Source organism: Dermacentor andersoni, chromosome 3 (assembly GCF_023375885.2).
Source record: "Dermacentor andersoni chromosome 3, qqDerAnde1_hic_scaffold, whole genome shotgun sequence".
NCBI lineage: Eukaryota > Metazoa > Arthropoda > Arachnida > Ixodida > Ixodidae > Dermacentor > Dermacentor andersoni.
The window spans coordinates 35,660,323-35,685,791 of record NC_092816.1 but is presented as its reverse complement, the minus strand read 5'-3'; the positions used below and the strand labels follow the sequence as shown (position 1 = coordinate 35,685,791).

General features: G+C 51.5%; 1 protein-coding gene across 1 annotated transcript; it reads left to right on the top strand.

Moving 5' to 3' along the window:
* Positions 1–23,354: 23,354 nt before the first annotated feature.
* LOC126517904 (probable ATP-dependent RNA helicase DDX43) lies at positions 23,355–23,978 on the top strand. The gene has a single exon (XM_050167736.2). The coding sequence runs from the start codon at positions 23,355–23,357 to the stop codon at positions 23,976–23,978; it is 624 nt and encodes a 207-aa protein (XP_050023693.2).
* Positions 23,979–25,469: the final 1,491 nt, after the last annotated feature.

Here is a 25,469-nt window from a genome sequence, read left to right as displayed (position 1 = left end):
TTTCACTATTTCGCAACGTGGCTCGCTAACAGCGCACATTCATCTCACAGCTCTGTCGATCCACTTGTGCCTGCCGAGCACTCAACACTACCAGGTTGTAACGTGTTTTCTACACAACACTGGGTGAGAGGGACGCGCACGCACGCACGACAGTTCTTACTGAGCAATGACAAGCGGTGAAATGCGCAATGTTGCTGGGGAAAAGCAACTGGCCGAGCTATATGGCAATAATGTTTGGCTACCTGAAGTTTACGAACACTCTCTACCGTAAAGTACGAAACTGCTTGCATGCTTAGTAAATGCAAAGTTGGTGCGTATAGGCACAATGGGCACTGTGCAGGAACATTAAATAAAACATAGCATGACGGCATGTACCCGCCTTCTCTGTCATGACGTCACGACACATACAGCTCCTGGGAAACGAAACTTCTTGGCTGCGGCCTTTGAGGCCTCGCAAGTGAACGCTACGCGTCAGCTTTTCAGCATGAAAATGGGCTACACACATTCGATACAGAAAACAAGCCATGGTTTTAGAACGGCCTATAGTGCCTGTTGCGGCCCCTATTATGCCTAAAATGAGGCTTTAAGTGCCTGAAATTTTTATTAAAGGTGTAAGACTTTTTTCGTGCCACAAATGCGTCCTCTAGCCATATAGCTTTCACCACCACAGGGTGCAAACTCCTACCTGGCCTCCGATGGGGTGACGGTAAAATGCGTCGTTAAAGGATTACAGATTGCTGCCTTAAAAGAGAGAGAGAGAGAGTTAGAGAGAAACAGTTACAGTGACGTTTCACTTCGTGAACGCGGGTTACGCGCAAGTTCATGGCTGCTATTCCTTTTTTCCTGCATTGCGCGTAGAATGTCTTAAATATGATTTTATTGTGTTTAAATGTGGCGGTTTCTTCAAGGCTTGTTTTTTATTTTGTGTGCTTTATATCAGTTTTTTTATATTTATAATATGTAGGTTACCATTAGGAAAGATAGTAGGGCACTGTAAGGAAATGCAGCCTTTATTATTTCGAGCAGTTTGGTAGTGTGCTATTCCCACTATTCATTTTTCCCTTTTTCTCTTGTGGAGTCTCCTGGGCAAGCCAAGCCCGCGCCTTTTGCCGGACTTGCTCGGCTCGTTCCCGGCGCTTGGCCAAGACTTCTGGGTTGGTCGACTCGCGCTCAGCCTGCCTCCGCTTGCGTCGCAGCTCCGTCCTTCTCACTCGGCTTCTCGATCAGGAGACGAGCCCAGTACGGCCACAGCGGGCAGAGAAGCCGTAGCAATTGCTAGAGATCAACCCAGCGCGCCTCCACCTACTCTCCTTCTCCGCGACGCTTCGCTCTATTTCTCCTTCCCGCTTCGCTCAGCGCCATGTAGACTTTCCTCTAGGCGCCATTCCTTTGCCACGCGCCCAGCGCGCGCCTCTGTGCTTTACCCGGCGCGCGATTTTCTTCTCCACCTCCGGGCGCCTTCCTCCTCCAGCGCGCGCTTCCCTCGCGGTGACACACACAATTCCGCTGATTGCACCGACGGGGCACGTAGGCTTGCGCGTAAAAATGAAAGCGAAATGGATCGACAACGGTTGCCTATAGCGGCTGGCTGACCTTTATTTTATTTTGTATTAGCGATAGACGGCGCGTGTTTCTTTCAAGTGTAAATTAAATAAAAGGCTTATGCTGGGTGTACAATGGCATTGTCACAGAAACTTTTTTTTGTAAAATATTCATGTTTAAATAAAAACATTGCGAAATTTCTACGTAGACACCCTGAGAAACTATGTAGATTATTCAAAGTGGTACCTCGTGTACCTGCCGTAGTCATCGGCTCCAACCGCAGCGTGCGGGGTAGCGATATCATTTTTGGTCGCGATGCCGATGTGTCGTTCCACTCGTATGTACTACAATTCTGTGTACAAAACCAAGGCATAGAGGACCAAAGTAACTACCTGGTAGCGAAGCTTCCATGGGAGACCACACGTTCAAAACATGGCGGTTCATCGGCGGTTCATACGGGACGTTCATTTCAGGGATCGCCAGCCGTTTGTGCGCAGGTGCGAGTAAGCGCGGGCGCGAGAGAGAAAATCTGGGGGCTTTTTCTCCTTGAATATATGACTCTGCCTAGGCACTAACGAGGAGGTTTCCTAGCGCGTGTTGTAGGCGTTTGTCCCTGGGCGTGCCGGCATTGCGGAGTGGGGTCGAGTTTGTTTACTCTTGGAAATAGGTGAAGCAGCGGGCACTGACGCCCGATTTGGCGACCGCTGTGTCGGACAGACTGTCTCGCACCTGCAGCGCTTGTGCTAAGTCAGTCGTGGCGGCTCATAGCTTTCTCGCGCCTTACCACGATATACCTTGTAAATAACCTCACAGATCTTTGTGTGGGAGCAGTAGCGACAGCAGTAGAGCTCGGGCTGCATATATTGGAAGAAACTCGCGGGGCGTGGTAGTTCTGAACTTAGCGTCACAAGTTGGCGGCTAGACGTAATTATATTTATTCAATCGTGTTTTTTACTGATTGTAACAACGTGTCATTATTTCGCATTATTGGCGGCGCCTCCAGGACACCAAAGCGGCAACGGGGACACCAAAGCTAGAACCCAAACCGGTCCGTGGGTTGGAGCTCACCGAGGCCTGCGCGTTCCGAGGGTGTATAAAGGCGCGTTCACAGTGGCGGGAAAACGCGCAACGCAGAACGTTTTCCGCGCGCCGCTTCCCGCACAAACCGGTTTTTCTCCCGCAGACAGGCTGCTGTGCCGTCCCGCAGAGCGATGGGTCGGGTAGCTATTTTTCCCGCGCCGCTGACGAGAACAGCCAATGGGGGCCGACCGTGAACCGTGACGTCGATCCCAGTTCAGTGACCCCGTCGGCGGAGGCGGAGGCTGCGCGCGTGCTGCGGGTCACTCGGCGGTTGCTTTGCCAGTATGAACATGCGACTTGAGGCGACGGTGCAGAAGCAGCGAACAAGCAAGTATAAGTACGTTTACCGTACCCAACAGCTCATCGTTCGAACCAGCCATTGTATTTGTTTATAGATACTGCGATCTTTTACGAGGTCTTAGCAGGGTGGGAATATACAAGTACATTCATAAAAACATACAGTTCAAGCAATCATGCCGACGCTTGAATTCAAAATGGCAAAAGGACAAAATGCATGAAGAAAGGAGCAAATAAAGTATGTGCGGTTGATTCAGGAATGCAGGTGCGCCTGAAAACGGGATAAAGAATTTTGTGTAACGACTTTATCTGGAAGTTTATTCCAATCAACTATTGTTCTTGTAAAATAGGAGTATTTGAAGCAGTTGTTGTGCGGTGTTAACGGGGTTGCTGCTGTCCTCGTGACAAAAAGGGCGACGGGAGTAGAGCTAGCAGACGATCAAGACAACGACGCGGGAAAAGAGCGCGCTTTCCAGTCTTCTCTGATGTCACGTGACTATCCCCTTCTCTCTCTGCTCGTTAGGGTCCTCCCTCAACGCCTCCTCTCTCTGCATTCCAAGACAACCGCAGTGAGAAAACGCGCGCAGTGTGAGCGTCATTCGGAGGAGCTGCGACGCAGCGTCGACGTTGACGCTGTGCCGCTGCGGGAAGTCTCCCGCTACTGTGAGCGCGCCTTAAGATCGTCTGTCCGCTGTCGCGGACAGCCAAGTTTTTTATGCGAACACCCCCGGCACGCTTCGGCCTCCGCGGCCCCAACCCACGGACCGCCTTGCTTCCAGCTTTGATCCCCCCGCTACCCCTTGGGTGACCTGGAGATCCTGCCGCCGCCTGCGTCATATTATAACCTCAAGTGCTCTCCTGAGGCCTCCGTTTGCCGGTTGCATGTGCCCTCCTGGAGCAGTGCTTGTAAAAAATCCAATCTATCGTCACGACGAAAAAAGCGACCCGCGACTTATACAACACCCGTAAGAACATTGCCCCTTCAGACACAGCGATCACCAAGGGGCGTCCGCGCCCACTGCCTCATCGCGCGGGCAGCCAGCGGCTGAGCGTAAACAAACTCGACCGTACTCCGCAATGCCGGCATGTTTGGGCACAAACGAATACAACGCGCGCTAAGAAAACTCCTCCGTAGTGCCTAGGCTTAATATGCAAGGAGCAAAAGCCCCCATATTTTCTCTCTCGCGCCCACTCTTACTCACGCACAAACGACCGGCGATCCCTCAAATGGACGCCTCGTGTGGTTCATTGGGCTGAGCACCATATGTATGAGGAGGGAACAGTTCCGGCGGAAGATAAAATTATGTGACGCCATATCCCTTAAAAACAGAAGTGACGTCTTTTGTTTTCGAAGGCGCGAAATTTGTTTTGGTGGCCTGCTTTAGAGCTATATATCCATGTGCCTCGCCATTCGACTCGATGTGCGTTTCGAGCTTTCAGCGCGGAAAGCGATGCAGGAAAAGGCCAGTCGTACAGTCGTCGAAATCGCCCCCCTGCACAGAACATACTTTGTTCTTGGCCGCTCGGCGAGGCCTCTTCCCATGGAACACACCGTGCAAGGGGAGGAACTTCCCGCCGACAATTTTCTAGTAAATTTCGGCTGGCAGTTGGCCGGTCAGAGACGCCATTTGACCAAATCGTCCAAAGACAGCCCCAGCAATGGAGCTCACACTAAGACTAGGCCTAGCGCAGCGCCCGCGGGGAGCACGATCGTGGCAGGACCGGAGCTGGTGTCAAGGGCCGCATTATTCGTCGTGGAAGAATGCCGCCGCTTCCCAGGGAGGACATCAAGATTGTGATTAGAGTGACGAGTGGCCTCAATATATCCAAGATAGGCCCGACTGTAGTGGTTGATGCAATCAACACCGCTGCTTGCATCGGGGATTCGAAGCGGGAAGCGGACACGATTTGCCCCAACTTTCAACGGAATATCGTCGTGGTCAGCCCTCCCAAGGAGGAGAACGCAGTCAAGTATGTCAGAACCAAGAATATTTTGCTAGCGGGTCGTCTGCACGAGACACAGGCATACCGCAAGGCACCATACGCTACGTGCAAAGGAGTAATACGATACGTTGCCCTTTGTGACGGGCCAGAAGTGTTGCAGAGGTGTTGTTAATGAAGAAACCCCCTGGCGCTGGCAGCCAAGAGGATCAACGACACCGGCACTGTCATAATTTCCTTTGACGGATGCCGGGTACCCAGCTACGTCAGGTATGACAATGCATTGGTCAGACGTATTTTATATCGTAAGCAGATCGACATCTATTACGTCTGCGGAAGGCTCGGCCATCGTGCCGACGTATGTCCGACGCCCAACGAAGCCATATGCAGAGGATGTGGAGCCTCGAACCCAGACGAGCAGCATCAGTGCATGCCTAAATGCAAGTTGTGCGGCGAGAGCTATCTCACGGCAGGGAAAGAATGCAGACAACGCTTTCAAATCCCAGAAGTCGTCCTACGTCGTCTAAGAGAACGACGTCGTCTAAGAGAAGCCCTACCGCGGATTACCGCGGTGACGAGCGGCAGTTCCCGGAGCTCGACCAGCATCGCCCCCAGCAACCAGCCACCGAGGGAGATCGCCGCCGCTCCAGATCGCACTCTAGGGGTCGCCCATGTTCCAGGGGTTTATCCTTGAGTCGTTCCCGTGGTCGCTCCAGCGGACGATCTGCTTCCACAGTTCGCTTCGAGTCCAGAAGCCGATTCAGGACCAGAGGACACCAGCAGCAGCATCAGGTCGTCCACAAGGAAGACAACCCCACTTGAGCATATCATGCCCGTGGAGGACCATCAGAGGTGATGTCGAGGTCGCTGCCAAAGGGTGGTGATAGTTTCGAAAAAATCAAGAAATTAGAGCGCGAGAACGCAGCCATGAGAGCAGACATCTATAGGCTAATGGCTGAGATAGTGGAGATTAAGGGTGCTAGGAACCCGCAGCCCACCGCTACCGTCAAGGCGGAAATCCAGGAAGTCCCAATGGCCGAAAGTAGCGACGGGACGCGACCCCCAAGGAAGAGGGCAATAGCTTATGATCAGGAGCACGTGTCACGTAAAGCTAAATCAGAGGCGCGCGAGATGTTAACCGCTCTCCGTGAAGGTATGAAACAGCTAAGTGATAGGATCACTGAGATGCAAAGCAAGATGACGACGTTAGAAGCAAACACCAACCAGCATTCGGCCAAAATGGAATCCTTTCTCGAGTTTGTTGTGGGCCCGGTAGCGCCACCGAACCCACCAATACATCTTTTTGACCCAGCAGCTAGTAATGTAGCCATGATTCTAGCCCCACCTATATAGCTATATAGGTAGGTCTCGTAAGAGATGGCTCCGCCCTTTGACACACTCCTTCACCATGCAGCGCCCGCCGAGACGGCGTCGAGGCACAACGTCGACTTTCCCGGGTAAACAAAGAAAACAGCCGCCGGCAGCCAGCGTCTGAGCGTAAACAAACTCGACCCCACTCCGCAATGCCGGCACGCCTAGGTACAAAGCATACAACGCGCGCTAAGAAAACTCCTCCGTAGACCTATAGGTAGAGTCGTATATTCAAAGAGCAAAAGCCCTCAGATATTCTCTCTCGCACCCGCTCTTACTCTCGCCTGCACAGAAACGTCGGGCGATCCCTCAAATGAACGTCTCTTGCGGACGTGGCGTTCAGAAGGCGACCGCGGCGCCGTTTTCATTTTCAATGAAAAAGAAAAACCTCAGCACGGAGGTCTCATGGGACCCCCTCCCCAATCCAGTATACTCTATTACATATTGCTCCAAAATTTACGACAATCAAGGCATATAAAGCGTAATAAACAGAGCCACAAGAACGTCTGAATCAACAAACACGAAGATCAGACAAATCCATGAACTTCCCATCATTCCCGTGTTGGCTCAACAAATGCAGCGCCGGAGCTCATTCTAGTATATTGTAGGAAACTCTATCACATGCGCGCTGCGCGCGCGCCGTCGATAGCAGGACAGCACGACGCCGACGGAAGAAGCGTGAATGCGGTTCGAGCGGCCCTTTAATCGATATCGGAGCAAAAAATACGCAAGAAAGCATTCAATCCATTATCAGCTGCATCACGTGTGAACGCAGCTGGTTGCACCGTCTCTATATTATCGTCGCCATATTTACCAGGCCGCAGAGGTCTCGTCAATTATTGGTTCAACTGTGTTAGCCTTGTACGTCTACACGTCATCTTCGACAGCGTAGCTATGTGTCCACAAATACACAATTCGGACCTCGCGTCGCTAGCAGATCTGCCTCCTCCGAGTCCATCGATGTCGACCTCTCGCTTTACATAGATTTCAACCTGCGCCTTGGGTCTGTATATATTATTTCTATTTTCTTCATATAAAATTAACAAATACTATTTATTTATTTATTTCGTTATTTATTTATTTATTTAAAGCGCAACTGTGTCTTTTATGTAATCGATCCGCAAAGTGGAATCTTTTTCTTCGCCTCTTCATCTTCCTACCCGCAGCGCAAGATCGTCGCAGCCCGCGCTACTTTCGAACATGTCGGTCGGAACCTAGCAAGCCACGTCGGTGTCATAGCCTGCCCACGTCTACAGTCAGGAACGCCTGCCAGTGCTAACACGGCTGCCGACAACACCCAAAGGACCAAGGGTGTGCGAAGAGCAACAGTGCGATCCTCCTTTGTAAGGGAGCTGCAGCCTCCGCTGCGCAAGAGGTGGGAAGACAGAGACCCAAGTACGGAGCCAACACTCCATTGTCAGGCACGCCTTTCTCGGAAAACGAAGATCCCGACATGCTGGAGCCGCGACCTTCGCTTGACTGGGCCAAGCTGCTTGCCAAGAGCGATGAAGAGGAAAGGATACGCCGGGAACATTTTCGGCAACTCGGGAACACTTTTGGCGCCGAGGATCCCGAAGTTGCACACGTGACTGCCGACGAGGTGGGTGAATTCAGGTCAGCCAACAGCGACGCAGTTGTCAACCATCCGAGAGCGCAGGAACGTCCAAGTACAGGCGTGACGACCAACCCCGTGGCATCATTCGACGAGGCACTTGCTAAGTATAATCTTAGATGAAGTTTGTTGGAAGAAATTCAAGAAACCCTTTGCGATGCACAACCGAGCCCTGCCAATCCTGCTTCAAGGTAACGACCTGATTAGTGTCGCACAGACGGTCGCAAGCAAGACTGTTGGTGACATCTTACCTGCTGCCTTGGACCTAGCTGACAGCCATTCTTCAACGAGAGGGACGGTAAAGCCCAGCCTGTCTCGTCTTGGCTCCGACACGCGAACTAGCCCAGCAAATTGAGAGAGAAACGAAGAAATACTACTACCGAGGGGCAAAGTCCGTGTGCATTTACGGCGACGGCAGTTGGCGAGAGAACAGATCGACGCAGTCAAACAACGTGTGTAACGCGACTCCTGGCCGACTTAACGACCTATCCATGAACAAGGTCGTCGACCTGACGCACGTGACTTGTCTTATTACGGATGAAGCGCATCGCACGCGCTTTGATGACGCTGACATTTAGGTGGAGATCAAGAAGGTCATGTTAGACATCACGCCGGACCATTAGCCCGTGATAGACGTAACCACCGTGCACAGTCCAGCAGGAAATCTTTCTGTCGCTTGTACTTCTTCGCCAAAGAGCTTTCCCTGCGCTTACCTGCTTACTTTTACAATTTTTGATAACTTCAGCTTGTCTGTATTTCATATATTGTGTGACCATTGTGCTTTCTTGTTAATTTTACGGGTTATTTATTGCCTCCATCGTCCGCCCGCTGGTATTCCCAATGACGTTGTACGGAGAAATATAAATATTTAATAAATAATTTTTAAGAGAAAGCGGTAGTGTCTTCTGACCTTCTTCGATCCCATGTGGCCCCTGTGCGGTTCTAGGCATAGAATAAGAAAACTATTTCATGAGACTCTAGTCCGCATCGTCTTTGTGGAGGTGGCGCTTCCCGATGATGAATTGGCGACTGGTGCCGTGGCTTTGGTGAATCCCTTGACTATAGAGTTTCATACGATAATCACTAGAGGGAACTCTGGCGCTGCAGTCGTAGCACTATGGGAATGATGGGAAGTACATGGATTTGTTTGATCCTCGTGCTTGTGGATTCAGACGTTCTTGTGGCTTTGTATATTAAACTATATAAATCCGATTGTCTAAATTTCAGTGCAATCTGTACTCTTCGAAGTGCAGACGGCGTCGCGAACGGGTACAATTGCTATTAATTGCAACGCTTGAGCTCCTCCAGGTGGCCAAATCGAAACGCGCCAAGCGTCTCAAGGCACTGGCATGCCCGCGATAAATTCGTGAGGCCGTTTCATTCGCTTGTCGATACATGCGCCTGAGGCTTAATGATTTCAATATCAGGCTTCTGCTAGAGTTCCTGCGTTCGAATCCTGCCGTCGGGCAATTTTAATTATGTTTATTTGATTATTACGCAGTACATTGTTGAAAATGAAGAGCTTACGAAACACAAAGCCGTTTGAAGCCAAAACGACGTAGTTTAGGCAAATCCATGTTCTTCCAATACTTCCCATGTTGGTACAACCGCTCTCATAGCAGCTCTCGTAGACACTAGAGTTCCCTCTGATGTAATTATTGTATGAAACTCTATGCGCTTCACGAATAAAATTGTCCTGTCTGGCATTGACTGAGATTCCATCCAGGCATCTACAGAGACAGCGAGCACCGCGATTGCTAATCAGCCCTTGAGGACTTTTTGAACGGAAAGCTGCGAGTAATTACTACTAGGGGCGTTGCCCTATAATTATATAGGCAGCTCGTATAATCTCTAGCTGTAAGCGCACACATAACAGCGTGTCTGTCTTCTGGTATTGCTAAACCACGAACACTGTTGGGTCCCGATGATATGGAACGAAGCGGCAGAAAACGAGACGCTGAGACAAAGAACGACGCCATGTCGGATCATTGCGCGCGAAAAAGCAAATTATATAGAAGTTTTCGCGGCATAGTAACGGAGAATTCGAGAGATGCATAGTTGTTGTAATGCGTAGGATGGATAACCGCTGGTCTATTATGTAGTTATACAGAATGGGCACCAAGAGCAAAAAAGAAAAGCTCGCAGTTCCGCCCGAAAGGCGAGGCACCGATTGCGATAGCAAATTAGTAGATAAGCTGTACGAAGTAAGGATAGTAGCTTTATCGGCCGTATAAACGTGTAAACATTCGCTTACTAACTAAATTAACAATGATAGTATATGTAAACGTGACTCAACGAGGACGTCGAAAGAAACAGACTGTTACGTTTCGCCTACAACGCGCGGTAATGCCGGCGCGGATGCAACGGACGCCGGGGCTTCGTTCAAAGCGGCGGACATTTTGGCCCGTTCGACGCCGCCGCAACGCCTCCCCGCCAAGCGTGTCCAGGCGTGTTTCAGTGCCACGTGTCTTCGTGTGTGCGTGTGTGTGTGTGTGCCCACGCTTGTCAAAGCGCGGCAGCCGGGGAGCGGAGCTCCCCAAGTGAGGAGCCAGCAGGTCTGTCCGTCGGCGGGTTGGCGATGCGTCACTACACTCGGCTCACCATGTCTCTCGGCTCGACCGTGCGCGCCGTCGTGGGCTCATGCTCCGCCGTCGCGTGGGCTCATCCCGTGACCTTCCTTCTGGCCCGCGACGCCGAGAGTATAAGAGCAGCTGCCCCCGGACGCCAGGAGAGAGGCTCCGATTTGTACTGTTGAGTTACGTGCTCTCCCGTCTCTCCACTTCGGTCGACCTGACCGGCCGCTCTTTTGCTATGTTAGAATAAACAAGTTGTTCTGTTACCAGTCTTCTCTTGCTTTGCCGGGACCTTCGGATGCTTCCAGTGCCCCAGGCCGCCAGGCCAACGCTACCCTTGGGGCTTGCGACCCATTGGCAATAACGGGCGTCAGCACCGAGACCCCAACAGCTGGTTGCCAGCGGTGAGATCGCGACAACGGAGGCCAGCAGCGAAGAGATGCGGTTGAATGTATGCTGAGCAGCACAACGACCATCCGGGAGCAGTGCAACGAGCCCTGTGTGATGACTGGTTGCCTGCAGCGGAACGACTGCGCTGAATTCTTGGCTGCGAGGTTTGGTGAGTGCGGGACTTTCTTCTTCTGAGTTTTGCCAGGCTTTTGTTAGTGTCAGAAACAGAGCTGGTAATTGTGGTTGTCGTTGCTGCCGGGTTAGTTTGCGGCAAGACAATAGTAGGCAGTAGAGAAAGCAGCATTCAGAGCAGCCATGGATTTGAAGTCGTTGCGCAAACCGAAATTGCTGGAGCTTGCAAGAGAGTTGGGTCTGGATGTCTCAGACAAACTCAGAAAACCAGAACTGCTAAGGGCTATTCTTGAGTTAGAAGCTGAGGATGACGAGCTGTCGGAATGCCTTGAGACCATTGAGGAGAGGGAGCTTGAACTTAAAGAACAGAAAGAGAAAGATGAGCGTGAACTTAAAGAACAGAAAGAGAAAGATGAGCGTGAACGAAAAGAACAGAAAGAAAAAGAAGAGCGCGAACACGCTTTGGAAATGAAGCGTCTCGAGGTAGAGATGGAACGCGCTCGTAATGGAAGTCAGGCACACGGTGCAGGAGAACGAGTATTGTTCAAAATGACTGACCTGATGCGGCCGTTTAAGCTTGGAGAGGACATTGGTTTGTTCCTGGTTAACTTTGAGCGAACGTGCGAGAAGCAGGGGTTCTCTCGGGAAACGTGGCCACAGCGCTTGCTCACTTTGCTACCCGGCGAGGCGGCCGACGTAGTCGCTCGCTTGGAGAGAGAGGAGGCAGAGGATTTCGACAAAGTGAAATCGAGTCTGCTAAAAAAGTACCGGCTGTCAGCGGAGGCGTTCCGTCGGAAGTTTCGGGAAAACGAGAAAGGCAGAAGTGAGTCATATACAGAGTTTGCGTACAGGCTTATGTCAAACATGCAGGAGTGGCTCAAAGAAGAGAAAGCGTTTGGTGACCACGAGAAAGTTCTGCAGTGTTTCGGGCTAGAACAGTTTTATAGTCGGTTACCTGAGAACGTGCGGTACTGGGTCTTGGATAGGCCAGACGTTAGTACGGTGGCTCGAGCCGCTGAGCTAGCCGAGGAGTTTGTGACGCGTCGGGCTCGTGGAGCTAAGGACGGTCAAAAGGGTGAATTTGGCTCCAAGTTTGAGAGGCCAAAGTTCACGCCCATGAGAGCAAAGGGGGACACACGTAGTTCGGATGCGAGTGAAAGCAGTCCGACCGAACGTAAGGAGACGGCGGCAACCGAAGCCGAACGCAGAAAGCGGTTCGAGACGAGGCAAGCGCGCGTTTGTTATACGTGCCAGAAGCCGGGTCACTTTTCGGCGCAGTGTCCAGAAACAAAAACAAAAGTCGTGTTTTTGTCTTTATGCAGCACTGACGAGAACATGAAGCTTCTCGAGCCTTACATGCGAGACCTCCTCGTGAACGGGAAAGAGTGCCGAGTGCTTCGCGATTCCGCAGCTACAATGGATGTAGTTCACCCCTCTTACGTAGAACCCGATATGTTCACGGGCGAGTGCGCATGGATCAAGCAAGCAGTGGAAGCTCATAGCGTGTGTCTGCCGGTAGCAAAAGTGCTTATTGAAGGACCTTTCGGAGCACTTGAGACGGAGGCCGCAGTGTCATCTATGCTGCCCCCCCAGTACCCGTACCTATTTTCGAACAGGTCCGATCACCTCCTGCGCGAGAAGGGGCTTTTGTTTGGTGAGGCTAGCGTTCAGGCCTTAACCAGATCGAAGGTTCGGGAGCTCGCTGCAAAGGCGGTAGTTGCGGGGCCAACGTTGTTGAACGATGAGAAAGGGTCAGAGGCGCAGCAAGCTGGTATTCAGAGCACACCCGAACTGAATAAAATTGAGCCTGTAGCGTTAAGGGCACCAGATACTGGAGAGGAAAAACCCGACACGGGAAAGTTAGAAGAGCTGTCTCCAGATTTGCTCATCGCGCCTACGTCAGACGGACTTAACAGGTTGCTAAAAGTCAGCCGGTCGGCTTTGATAGCCGAGCAAAAGAAGGATGGCAGCCTAGAAAACATACGCTGCATTGTCAAGGAAGGTATCGCCAAGAAAAATGCTCGCTTTGTGGAAAGAGGTGGGGTCCTGTACCGGAAGTATCTAGACCGCAGGGGAGTGGAGTTCGATCAGCTGATCGTGCCTCAATGCTATCGTCAGGATCTGTTGCGCTTGTCGCATGGGGGTTCGTGGTCCGGACACCTAGGAGTTAAGAAAACTAAGGACCGTCTCTTGCAAGAGTACTATTGGCCAGGGTGTTTTCGGGACGCAGACCACTTTGTGAAGACATGCGACACCTGTCAGCGGGTGGGCAAGCCAGGGGACAAAACGAGGGCGCCGTTGAAGTTGGTACCTATCATTACGGAGCCTTTTAGACGGCTCGTTATTGATACTGTGGGACCTCTGCCGGTAACAGCCACGGGGTACCGACACATTTTGACTGTGATCTGCCCAGCGACAAAGTTCCCTGAAGCAGTGCCGCTTAAAGAACTCAGCTCAGTTGAGATAGTCAATGCACTACTGTCCATATTTGCGCGAGTTGGTTTTCCTGCAGAAATCCAGTCAGATCAGGGTACAGTGTTTACTAGCGCTTTGACGACAGCCTTTCTCGAAAGGTGCGGGGTAAGGCTGTTACACAGCTCAGTGCACCACCCCCAGTCGAATTCCGTTGAGAAGCTCCACTCCGTCATGAAGCGCGTGTTGAGAGCATTGTGTTTTGAACATCAAACTGACTGGGAGCTGTGTCTGCCTGGAGTGATGTTTGCATTAAGGACCGCGCCGCATGCGGCTACGGGGTTTTCGCCAGCTGAACTGGTGTACGGTCGCTCGCTGCGATCTCCGCTTCGCATGCTTCGAGAATCATGGGAAGGCAGGGGCGACGACCCAGTCGTGGTAGAGTACGTGCTTAAGCTCCTCGAACGCTTAAGAAGGGCACAGGAGTTGTCAGGTGAAGCAATGGCAGAGGCCCAGCAGAGGGCCAAGGTTTATTATGATCGGACAGCCAGGGCCCGTCGTTTTGAGGTGGGCGATGAGGTCATGATATTGCGCACATCGCTAAAGAACAAACTCGACGTGCAGTGGGAGGGCCCAGCACGGATTGTTCAAAAACTGTCGGACGTTAACTACGTGGTGAGTCTGCCAGGAAAGCGGAAAGCACAGCAAGTTTACCACTGTAATCTGCTCAAACCCTATAAGCAACGGGAAGCAGTGGTGTGCATGATGGTAAACGTTCCCGAAGAGCTTCCGGTCGAGCTTCCGGGACTAGGCTCAGTGACGAACAGGAAAGACACCGATCAAGTCATTAGTGACTTAATAAGTAAAGCATCGCTGTCGCCTGAGCAGAACACCGAACTACACCAGCTCTTACAAGAGTTTCAAGGTCTGTTCTCTGAGAGGCCTGGTAGGACTTCTGTCCTTACTCATGACATAGAACTTATTTCCCCAGAGCCAGTACGATCCAAGGCGTACCGGGTGTCACCCCGCCAGAGCGATATTATGGAGGCTGAGGTAAAGAAAATGCTACAGCTCGGTGTTATTGAAGCGGGTGAGAGTGATTATACCTCCCCTTTGATTTTAGTTGAGGTACCGGGCAAGGAACCTCGTCCTTGCGTCGACTACCGCAGGCTTAATTCCATCACTAAGGATCAAATTTATCCGATCCCTAACATCAAGGAGCGCCTTGAGAGAGTGAGTAGCGCTCAGTTTATTTCCACCCTAGATCTTGTCAGGGGTTATTGGCAGGTTCCACTTACAGAAGAGGCTAGTAGGTATGCGGCATTCATTTCACCAATGGGGACATTCCGTCCTAAAGTTTTGAGTTTTGGTTTGAAGAACGCGCCATACTGCTTTTCAAGCCTCATGGATAAAGTGTTGCGGGGACAGCAAGAATTCGCTTTACCGTATCTAGACGACGTAGCGATATTCTCCGCATCCTGGCCTGAGCATATGGCGCACTTGCGGGCAGTGCTAACCCGCCTGCGCGATGCGGGCTTGACAGTCAAGGCTCCCAAGTGCCAGTTAGCACAGGCCGAGGTTGTCTACCTCGGACACGTGATTGGTCGGGGTCGTCGCCGCCCCTCTGAAATAAAGGTGGCCGCTGTGCGAGACTTCCCGCAACCGCGCACGAAGACCGATATTCGGTCGTTCTTAGGTGTCGCCGGCTACTATCAGAGGTACATCCCCAGGTACTCTGATATCGCGGCTCCCCTAACGGATGCTCTAAGAAAGACAGAGCCGCAAACAGTCGTCTGGGACGAGGCAAAGGAAAGAGCTTTTAGCGCCCTAAAGAGCGCCCTAACAAGCCAGCCTGTGCTACGATCGCCCGACTACACAAAAGGGTTCGTTGTTCAGTGTGATGCTAGTGAGCGAGGCATGGGCGTTGTACTGTGCCAACGGGAAAATGGAGAAGTAGAACACCCCGTCCTGTATGCTAGTCGTAAGCTGACGAGTCGTGAGCAGGCGTATAGCGCCACCGAGAAAGAGTGTGCGTGTATCGTGTGGGCCGTTCAGAAATTGTCATGTTACCTAGCTGGCTCGAGGTTTATCATTGAGACGGATCACTGCCCTCTCCAATGGCTGCAGACCATCTCTCCCAAAAATGGCCGCCTCCTGCGCTGGAGCCTCGCTTTGCAACAATATTCCTTTGAGGTGCGTTACAAAAAGGGGAGTCTCAACGGTAACGCCGATGGCTTAAGTCGAAGCCCCTAACGTGGGAATCAGCCTCAAAATTGCTTGTTACGGATGTTTTTCTTCCTGAGGCAGGATTTTTTTTAACTTATTGCTTTTGTGTAGTGTTTCAAAGTGATGATGTGCTTTCTAGTGCAATTCTCCGATTTGTGGACGCGTTCTGAGTACTGCTAAACTACTGTAAGGAACTAGGCAGCAGTATAAAAGGGGAAAGAGCCTGGCAGGGCTTAGTGAGGGTTGTGCCGTGCTTGCTGACTGAGCGGTTGACTTTCGGCGTAGTTCTAACGCTTGCCGGAAACGAGAACAAAAATGTCAACTCTCCCGAAGTCACTTTGCAGTGTCCTGTGTGAACCTGAACGTGAGAACGAGGCCTTCTCTGTGCGCTGCGCTCAAGAAACGCCAAAGGACGCCCGACTTCGGTTATGAGCATCATCGAGCGACATCCCTCCGGACAGCGGATGCAGTCCCCTGACCATCGGGATCTCCTTCCCCCGGCGGGGCGGTCTGTTACGTTTCGCCTACAACGCGCGGTAATGCCGGCGCGGATGCAACGGACGCCGGGGCTTCGTTCAAAGCGGCGGACATTTTGGCCCGTTCGACGCCGCCGCAACGCCTCCCCGCCAAGCGTGTCCAGGCGTGTTTCAGTGCCACGTGTCTTCGTGTGTGCGTGTGTGTGTGTGTGCCCACGCTTGTCAAAGCGCGGCAGCCGGGGAGCGGAGCTCCCCAAGTGAGGAGCCAGCAGGTCTGTCCGTCGGCGGGTTGGCGATGCGTCACTACACTCGGCTCACCATGTCTCTCGGCTCGACCGTGCGCGCCGTCGTGGGCTCATGCTCCGCCGTCGCGTGGGCTCATCCTGTGACCTTCCTTCTGGCCCGCGACGCCGAGAGTATAAGAGCAGCTGCCCCCGGACGCCAGGAGAGAGGCTCCGATTTGTACTGTTGAGTTACGTGCTCTCCCGTCTCTCCACTTCGGTCGACCTGACCGGCCGCTCTTTTGCTATGTTAGAATAAACAAGTTGTTCTGTTACCAGTCTTCTCTTGCTTTGCCGGGACCTTCGGATGCTTCCAGTGCCCCAGGCCGCCAGGCCAACGCTACCCTTGGGGCTTGCGACCCATTGGCAATAACGGGCGTCAGCACCGAGACCCCAACAAGACACACAGAGACAGTGCTGTCTTTATTTGCCTGCTTCTTTGTACGTCTTTGTTCAGTCGCGCTTACACATTCTATCATACATTCAAACCAACTAGCCTGTCAACGTGTTCTAACTAAACTAACCAGCACGGTTTCACGCGCGCAGAGGTAAACATGAACACATCTCGCTCGATGAGCGCGGAAACTCGCTGTGAAGATTCTGGAGTGAGGAATCGCGGCAGCAGCAAGCGAATAAACCTTCATGCATGTCTCGCTTCAGTGCGAACGAAACGTCGATAGTACAGCGCATACGAAGCTACAGGCATTACACGCTCTCTGCAAACATCGCAGATCGCTTTGAAGATGAGGCCCGCGCGGGCGCGCACTTTAGCCACGTGGCAGACCGCTTTCAAGACGCACGAACGCCGGCAACGCGTCCCTGCGGCGTCCGCCAAGGGAGTCTACAACGGCGTCCGCGATTCGCCTGGTCAACATCGTAGTAAACGCCGCGGTTGCCTTCACTCTGTACGGAGCGGCGGGTGAGGAGGACATCAATGCACTCTGCTAGCAGCCACCGGAGAAGAACGCCCCTCCTCCCTCGCCTCATTCCACTGCCTCACGCACCACAGAACAGGGCACGCATACGGGCCGCGTTCGTTGTTCGCGCACGCGAGATTGAACCGCGTTCGCCGGCTCACCCTCACACGTTTCGACTCATACGAGACCTCACGGCGACGGCGACAGCGACTGCGACGCCGACGGCAGAAATGCGGCTAGAGTGTCCATATAATTGCTGTCGCAATAAGAATGCCTCAGCTCGGAGGTCTCGTGGAACCCTCCCACCCCCTCCTCAATCTAGTACCCTCTAGTACAGATTGCCTTGAAATTTACGTCAATGGAGGCATATAAAGCGTAATAGACAAAGCCACAAAAGAAGTCGGAATGCACAAGCACGAAGATCAGACAAATCCATGCATTTCCCATCATTCCCATGGAGGCTCAATGAATGCAGTGCCAGACTTCCCTCTAGTATGTTGTAGGAAACTCTATGTTCTAACCATCCCCGCGCGTGCTGCGCATGCGCGGTCAATAGGGATACAGCACGACGACGACGGAAGAAGCGTGGATGCGGTTCGAGCGACCGTATAATTGATAACGCAGCAAAAATTATGCAAAAACTATTCAATGCTTTGTCAGCTGCATCACGTGTGAACGCAGCTGGTTGGACCCTCCGTACATTATCGTCGCCATATTTACCAGGCTGCAGAGGTACTTCGACGACCTCGTCAATTATTGTTTCTACAGTGTTAGCCTTGTAGGTTTACACGCCATCGTCGATAGCGTGGATATGTGTCCACAAATACTCTATTCACGTCTCGCGTCGCTAGCAGATCTGCCTCCTCCGAGTCCGTCGATGTCGGCCTCTCGCTTGTTACAGATTCCAACACGTGCCTTGGGTCTGCATTTATTATTTCTTTCTTTTCCTATTTATTGAGTCAACGGGAAAGCAACTAAATATTCCCCGATTGCTGATCGTGTTCTGTCACGAAGTCACGGAATAAAGAAGTAGAAGGCGAGAGTACGGGGGGGACACAGGACGTGGCGCAGCGCTGAAGCTGCATGAAGGCATGTGGCGATGGTGATAGCTATACGCACACACTAGAAAGAGTCGATTCGGGTTTCGAAGTGGAAACAGCGTATGCAATTAACAAATAGAATATATATATATATATATATATCGCGTGGCTGTCTCCTTTATGTAATCGATCCGCAAAGTGGAACATTTTTCTTCGTCTCTTCATCTTTTTCTACCCACAGCGCGAGCTCATCGCAGCACGTGCGACTTTCGAACGTGTCGGTCGGAACCTAGCAAGCCACGTCTGTGCCATAGCCTGTCCACGTCTACAGTCAGCAACGCTTGCCAGTGGTAACACGGCTGCCGACAACGCCCAAGGAACCAAGCGTGCGCGAAGAGCAAGAGTGCGATCATCCTTCGTAAGCGAGCTGCAGCCACCGCTGCGCAAGAGGTGGCAAGATAGAAACCCAAGTACGGGTCCGACACTCCATTGTCCGACACGCCTTTGTCGCAAAAAGAAGATCAAGACATGATGGAGCCACGACCTCCGCTTGACTGGGCCAAGCTGCTTGCCAAGAGAGATGAAGAGGAAAGGATACGCCGGAAAGATTTTCCTCAACCCGGGAGCATTTTTGGCGCCGAGGATACCGAAGTTGCACACGTGACTGCCGAGGAGGTGGGTGAATTCAGGTCAGCCAACAGCGACGCAGTTGTCAAACATCCGGGAGCGCAGGAACGTCCACGCACAGGCGTGACAACCAACCCCGTGGCATCATTCGACGAGGCACTTGCAAAGTATCCAGAAATCTTAGATGAAGTTTGTTGGAAGAAATTCAAGAAACCGTCTCCGATGCACAACCGAGCCTTGCCAATCCTGCTTCAAGGTAATGACCTGATTACTGTCGCACAAACGGATGCAGGCAAGACTATTGATGACATCATACCTGCTGCCTTGGACCTAGCTGACAGCCACGCTCATCAAAGAGAGGGATGGTAAAGCCCATCCTGTCTCGTCTTGGCCCTGACACGCGAACTAGCCCAGCAAATAGAGAGAGAAACAAAGAAATACTACTACCGAGGGGCAATGTCCGTGTGCATTTACGGAGACTGCAGTCAGCTAGAGCAGATCGACGCAGACAAACAAGGTGTGTAGCGCGACTCCTGGCCGACTTAACGACTTATCCATGAACAAGGTCGTCGACCTGACGCACGTGACTTTTCTTATTACGGATGAAGCGGATCGCACGCGCTTTGATGACGCTGACATTTAAGTGAAGATCAAGAAGGTCATGTTAGACATCACGCCGGACCATCAGGCCGTGATAGACGTAACCGCCGTGCACACTCCAGCCGGAAATCTTTCTGTCGCTTGTGCTTCTTCGCCATAAGAGCCTTCCCTGCACTTACGTGCTCACTTTTACAGTTTTTGATATTTTCACTTGTTATTTCTTTCATCCATAGTGTGAAGATTGTGCTTTGTTGTTCACTTTACGAGTTACTTATTGCCTCTCTCCTCCGCCCGCTGTTATTCCTAAGGGCGTTGTACGCAGAAACGCAAATGTTTAATAAATACAAAAAAAGAAAACGGGAGTACCTTCTGGCCTTCTTCGGCCCCATGTGGCCCCAGTGCCTTTCTCAGCATAGAATAAGAAAACTCTCTCATGAGAATCTAGTCGGAGCCGTCTTTGTGGATGTGGCACTTCATGATGATGAAATGGCGACGGGTGCCGTGGCCATGGTCAATCGCTTGACGAATGAACTTGTCTGGCATTGATTGAGATTCCATCCAGCCATATACAGAGACAGGGAGCAGTGTGGTTGCTCATGAGCCCTTGAAGACCTTTTGAAGGGAGAGGTGCGAGTAGTTACTCTTACAGGCGTTGCCCTATAATTATATAGGCAGCTCGCATAACCTCCAGCTGTAAGCACACATAACAGCGTGTCTTTCTTTGGTGTTGCTAAACTACGAACGCTGTTATGTCCCTATGATACGGAATGAAGCGGCCGAAAGCGAGACGCTGAGAGAAAACTACGCAGCGTTGTATCACTGAGTGCGGAAAAGCAAGCGGACTAGAAATTTCTGCAGTATATTAACGGATAATTCGCGAGATGCGTAGTTTGTATAATGCGTAGGGCGGATAACCGCTGGTCTAGTATAGTTATGCAGAATGCGTACGAAGAGAAAAGAAATCGCACTTCGGCCCGAAAGTTGAGGCACCGATAGCGACAGCAAATTAGTAGATAGCTGTACGAAGTAAGGATAGTAGGTTTATCGGCCGTATAAACTTGTAAATATTCGCTTACTAACTAAATTAACAATGATAGAATATGTAAGCTTGACTCAACAACGACGTAGACAGAAACAGGCACACACAGACAGCGCTGTCTTTATGTGTCTGCTTCTTTAACGCCCTTGTTCAGTCGCGCTTACACATCCCATCAAGGATTCAAACCAACTAGCCCGTCAACGTGCTTTAACTAAATTAACCAGCACGATGTCACGTGCGCCCAGGTAAACATGAACACACATCGCTCGATGAGCGCGGAAACTCGCTGTGAAAATTCTGGAGTGAGGAATCGCGGCAGCAGCAAGCGAGTTGATCTTCATGCATGTCTCGCTTCAGTGCGAACGAAACGTCGAAAGCACAACGCATACGGAGCTACCGGCACTACATGTTGCAGGTACGCCCCCTCGCCTCCTCCCCCGCGCGGGTCTCTCCCGCTGGGACCGCTCGTTTCTCCTTTGGCTGCGCGTCGGCTGCTACAACACAGCCGCCAGAATGCACAGACTGCACGGAAGAGGCAGCCCCGCGTGCTTGGATTACGGCGAGTAGGAGACGCTTTAGCACCTTCTGCTCCGCTGCCCGGCCTTCGATGTTGAGCGCACTGCGCTCTTTGCATCATACCGTCGTGTGGGACTGCCCTGTGACTCGGAGGGAGCACTTCTCTTTCCGGCAGCCCACCCTTCCATTGTCAAGAAAGTGCTTCCTGCCCTACTTGACTTTTGTTGTGACACGCAGCTGAGAGCGCGGCTGTAACCCCGCATTGCTTCTTCAACCTTCTTGTTATTTCTTTTTTTGCCTTCTTTTCCTTCTCTCCCTCATCTTTTTCTCTCCACTCCCTTTTCCCTGTACAGTGCTGTTGAGGTGTCCTCCTCTGAGAGACAGTTACGGCACTGCCCTTCTCTCTTCCTCTCCTTCAAAAGTCACTAGTCACTACACACACACGCGCACCCTGCAAACATCGCAGATTGCCTTGAAGATGAGGTCCGCGCGGGCGCCCACTTCAGCCACGTCGCAGACCGCTTTCGATACGCACGAGTGTCGGCAACGCGTCCCTACGGCGTTCGCCAAACGTGTCCACTACGGCGTCTGCGATACGCGTGGCCAACGTCTTAGTAAACGCCGTGGTTGCCTTCACTCTGTACGGAGCTGCGGGCGAGGTGTACATCGATGCACCGTAGCAGCCGCCGGAGAAGAACGCCCCTCTTCCCATCGCCTCGTCGCACTGCCTCATGCACCACAGGAGAGGGCACGCATCCGGGCTGCGTTCCTCGCTCGCGCAATCGAGATTGAACCGCGTGCGCCTGCTCATCCTCCCACGCTCTGACTCATACGAAACCTCGCGACAACGGCGGCGCCGACGTCGACGCCGACGCCAACGGCAGAAATGCGGCTGGAGTGTCCATATAATTTCTATCGCAATAAAAATATCACAGCGCGGAGGTCCCGTGGGACCCCCCCCCCTCCCCCAGTCTAATACACTCTAGTACAGATTGCTCTGAAATTTACGACAATGAAGGCGTATAAAGCGTAATAAACAAAGCCACAAAAACGTTTGAATCCACAAACATGGAGATCAGACAAATCCATGTACTTCCCATCATACCCATGTTGGCTCAACGAATGCAGCGCCAGGGTTCTCTCTAATATATTGTAGGAAACTCTATGTTCTAACCATCCCTGCGCGTGCTGCGCATGCGCCATTATACGGTCGCTCGAACCGCATCCACACTTCTTCCGTCGTTGTCGTGCGGCACGGCACGACGACGACGGAAGAAGCGTGGATGCGGTTCGAGCGACCGTATAATTGATATCGCAGCAAAAAATATGCAAAAACGTATGCAATGCATTATCAGCTGCATCACGTGTGAACGCAGCTGGTTGCACCCTCTGCGCATTATCGTCGCCATATTTACCAGGCCGCACAGGTACTTCGAAGACCTCGTCAATAATTGTTTCTACAGTGTTAGCCTTGTCGGTTTACACGTCATCGTCGATAGCGTATAGCTATGTGTCCACAAATACAATAATCGCATCTCGCGTCGCTAGCAGATCTGCCTCCTTCGAGTCCGTCGATGTCGACATCTCGCTTTATATGGATTCCAACATGTGCCTTGGGTCTGTATACATCATTTCTGGTTTTTGTTCCTTTGTTTTTATTTATTTCGTCAACGGGAAAGCAACCAAAGAGTCTCAGATTGCAACCAAACAGTCTCAGATTGTTGATAGTGTTATGTCATGAAGACACGGAATAAAAAAGCGGAAGGCGAGAGTACGAGACAAAGAAGATGGCACGTGGAAGCTCCATGAGGGCATGTGGCGATGGTGATAGCTATACGCACATACTTGCGCAGGAGTTAATTCTGGTTTCGAAAGGGAAACAGCATATAGAAATAACAAATAGAGTATGTATTTATCGCGCCTCTGTGTCTTTTATGTAATCGATTCGCAAAGTGGAATGTTTTTCTTCCTCTCTTCATCTTTTTCTACCCACAGCGCGAGCTCGGCGCAGCACGTGCTACTTTCGAACGTGCCGATCGGAACCTAGCAAGCCACGTCTGTGTCATAGCCTGCCCACATCTACAGTCAGCAACGCCTGCCAGTGGTAACACGGCTGGCGACGACGTCCAAAGGACCAAGGGTGTGCGAAGAGCAAGAGTACGATCCTCCTTCGTAAGCCAGTTGCAGCCACCGCTGCGCAAGAGGTGTGAAGATAGAGACACAAGCACGGGGCCAACACTCCATTGTCAGACACGCCTTTGTCGCAAAAAGAAGATCCCGACATGATGGAGCCACGACCTCCGCTTGACTGGGCCAAGCTGCTTGCCAAGAGAGATGAAGAGGAAAGGATACGCCGGGAAGATTTTCCGCAACCCGGGAGCATTTTTGGCGCCGAGGATCCCGAAGTTGCACACGTGACTGCCGAGGAGGTGGTTGAATTCAGGTCAGCCAACAACGACGCAGTTGTCAAAGATCCGGGAGCGCAGGAACGTCCACGCACAGGCGTGACAACCAACCCCGTGGCATCATTCGACGAGGCACTTGCAATGCATCCAGAAATCTTTGACGAAATGTGTAGGAAGAATTCCAAGGAACCGTCACCGACGCACAACCAAGCCTTGCGAAGTCTGCTTCAAGGTAACGACCTGTCTAGTGTCGCACAGACGGTTGCACGCAAGACTATTGGTGACATCTTACCTGCTGCCTTGGACCTAGCTGACAGCCACGCTCATCAAAGAGAGGGATGGCAAAGCCCATCCTGTCTCGTCTTGGCCCCGACACGCGAACTAGCCCAGCAAATAGAGAGAGAGACAAAGAAATACCACTACCGAGGGGCAAAGTCCGTGTGCACTTACGGAGACAGCAGTTGGTTAGAGCAGGTCGACGCAGTTAAACAAGGAGTGTAGCGCGACTCCTGGCCGGCTTAACGGCCTATACATGAACGAGGTCGACGACCTGAAACACGTGACTTTTCTTATTACGTATGAAGCGGATCGCGCACGCTTTGATGACGCTGACATTTAGGTGGAGATCAAGAAGGTCATGTTAGACATCAGGCCGGACCGTCAAACAGTGATAGACATAACCGCCGAGCATACTCCAGCGGGAAATATTTCTTGCGCTTGCAGTTCTTCACCATGCGCTTACCTACTTACTTCTACTATTTTTTGCTAATTTGGGCTGGTTTTTTTTATATATTTAGTGTGAGGATTGTGCTTTCTTGTTAATTTTACGAGTTATTTATTGGTTCATTCCTCCACCCTTCTGTTATTCCTTATGGCGTTGTACGCAGAAATCTACGTATTTAATAAAAAAAAAAGGAAAACGCGAGTACCTTCTGACATTCTTCGGTGCCGCGTGTCACCATTGCCTTTGTAGGCATAGAATAAGGAAACCCCTTTATGAGACTCTAGGCCGAGTCGTCTTTGTGGATGTGGCGCTTCTTGATGGTGAATTGGCAACGGGTGCCCTGGCTATGGTGAATCGCTTGACGAAAGAACTTGTCTTGTGTGGCATTGACTGAGATTCCATCCAGTCATTTACAGAAACAGGGAGCAGTGTGGTTGCTCATGAGACGTTAAAGACCTTTCGAAGGGAAAGGTGCGAGTATTTACTATTACAGGCGTTACCCTATAATTATATAGGCAGCTCGCATAATCTCTAGCTGTAAGCACACATAACAGCGAGTCTTTCTTTGTTATTGCTAAACCACGAACGCCGTTGTGTCCCGATGTTACGGAATGATGCGACCGAAAGCGAGACGCTGAGGCAAAGAACGACGCAGCGTTGGATCACTGGGTGCGAAAAAACAAGCGATCTTGAAGTTTCTGCAGTATAATAACGGATAATTCGCGAGGTGCGTAGTTGTTGTAGTGCGTAGGGCAGATAGCGGATGGTCTATTATAGTTATACAGAATGGGTACCAAGAGAAAAAAAAAAAGCAGGCAAAGTCGAGGACGGCAGCGAACAAGGCAGTCCTCGTAGCTCTTGGTCTGTTTGGTGTTCTACGGACGCTCCCCCTAGGCCTCCTGTTGCGGTGTATTGGTCAATTATCGGGGAGTTTATTTTTTTTTTTGCTTAGTATTTTCCTTTTATAATCTGGTTGATCTCATTGTGAATTCCTAGTGTCTCTTTTTTTCTTCTGGCCAGCGGTCTTTCCTATGGACGGCTTCCCTTCCCCCTAATTATGTCCCTATAGATGCTTTCTTGCACAGTGGCATTCACAGCGTTCCAGTTGCCCTAATGCCGACCAATGGGGGATTCATCAGCGTGAATAATCCAGAGACTACTCAAGAAGAGTTGTGGAAAGCTACCCCGCACTTCCAGAGCATATGCCGATATCCGACAAATTGGCAGAGGGGGCACTGTATGTTGTTCGCCGGACCAGACCTGTGTCT

Bases quoted from the DNA above. Each gene is read 5' to 3' on its own strand.
- LOC126517904 (XM_050167736.2), top strand. From the start codon at position 23,355: ATGATGGAGCCACGACCTCCGCTTGACTGGGCCAAGCTGCTTGCCAAG.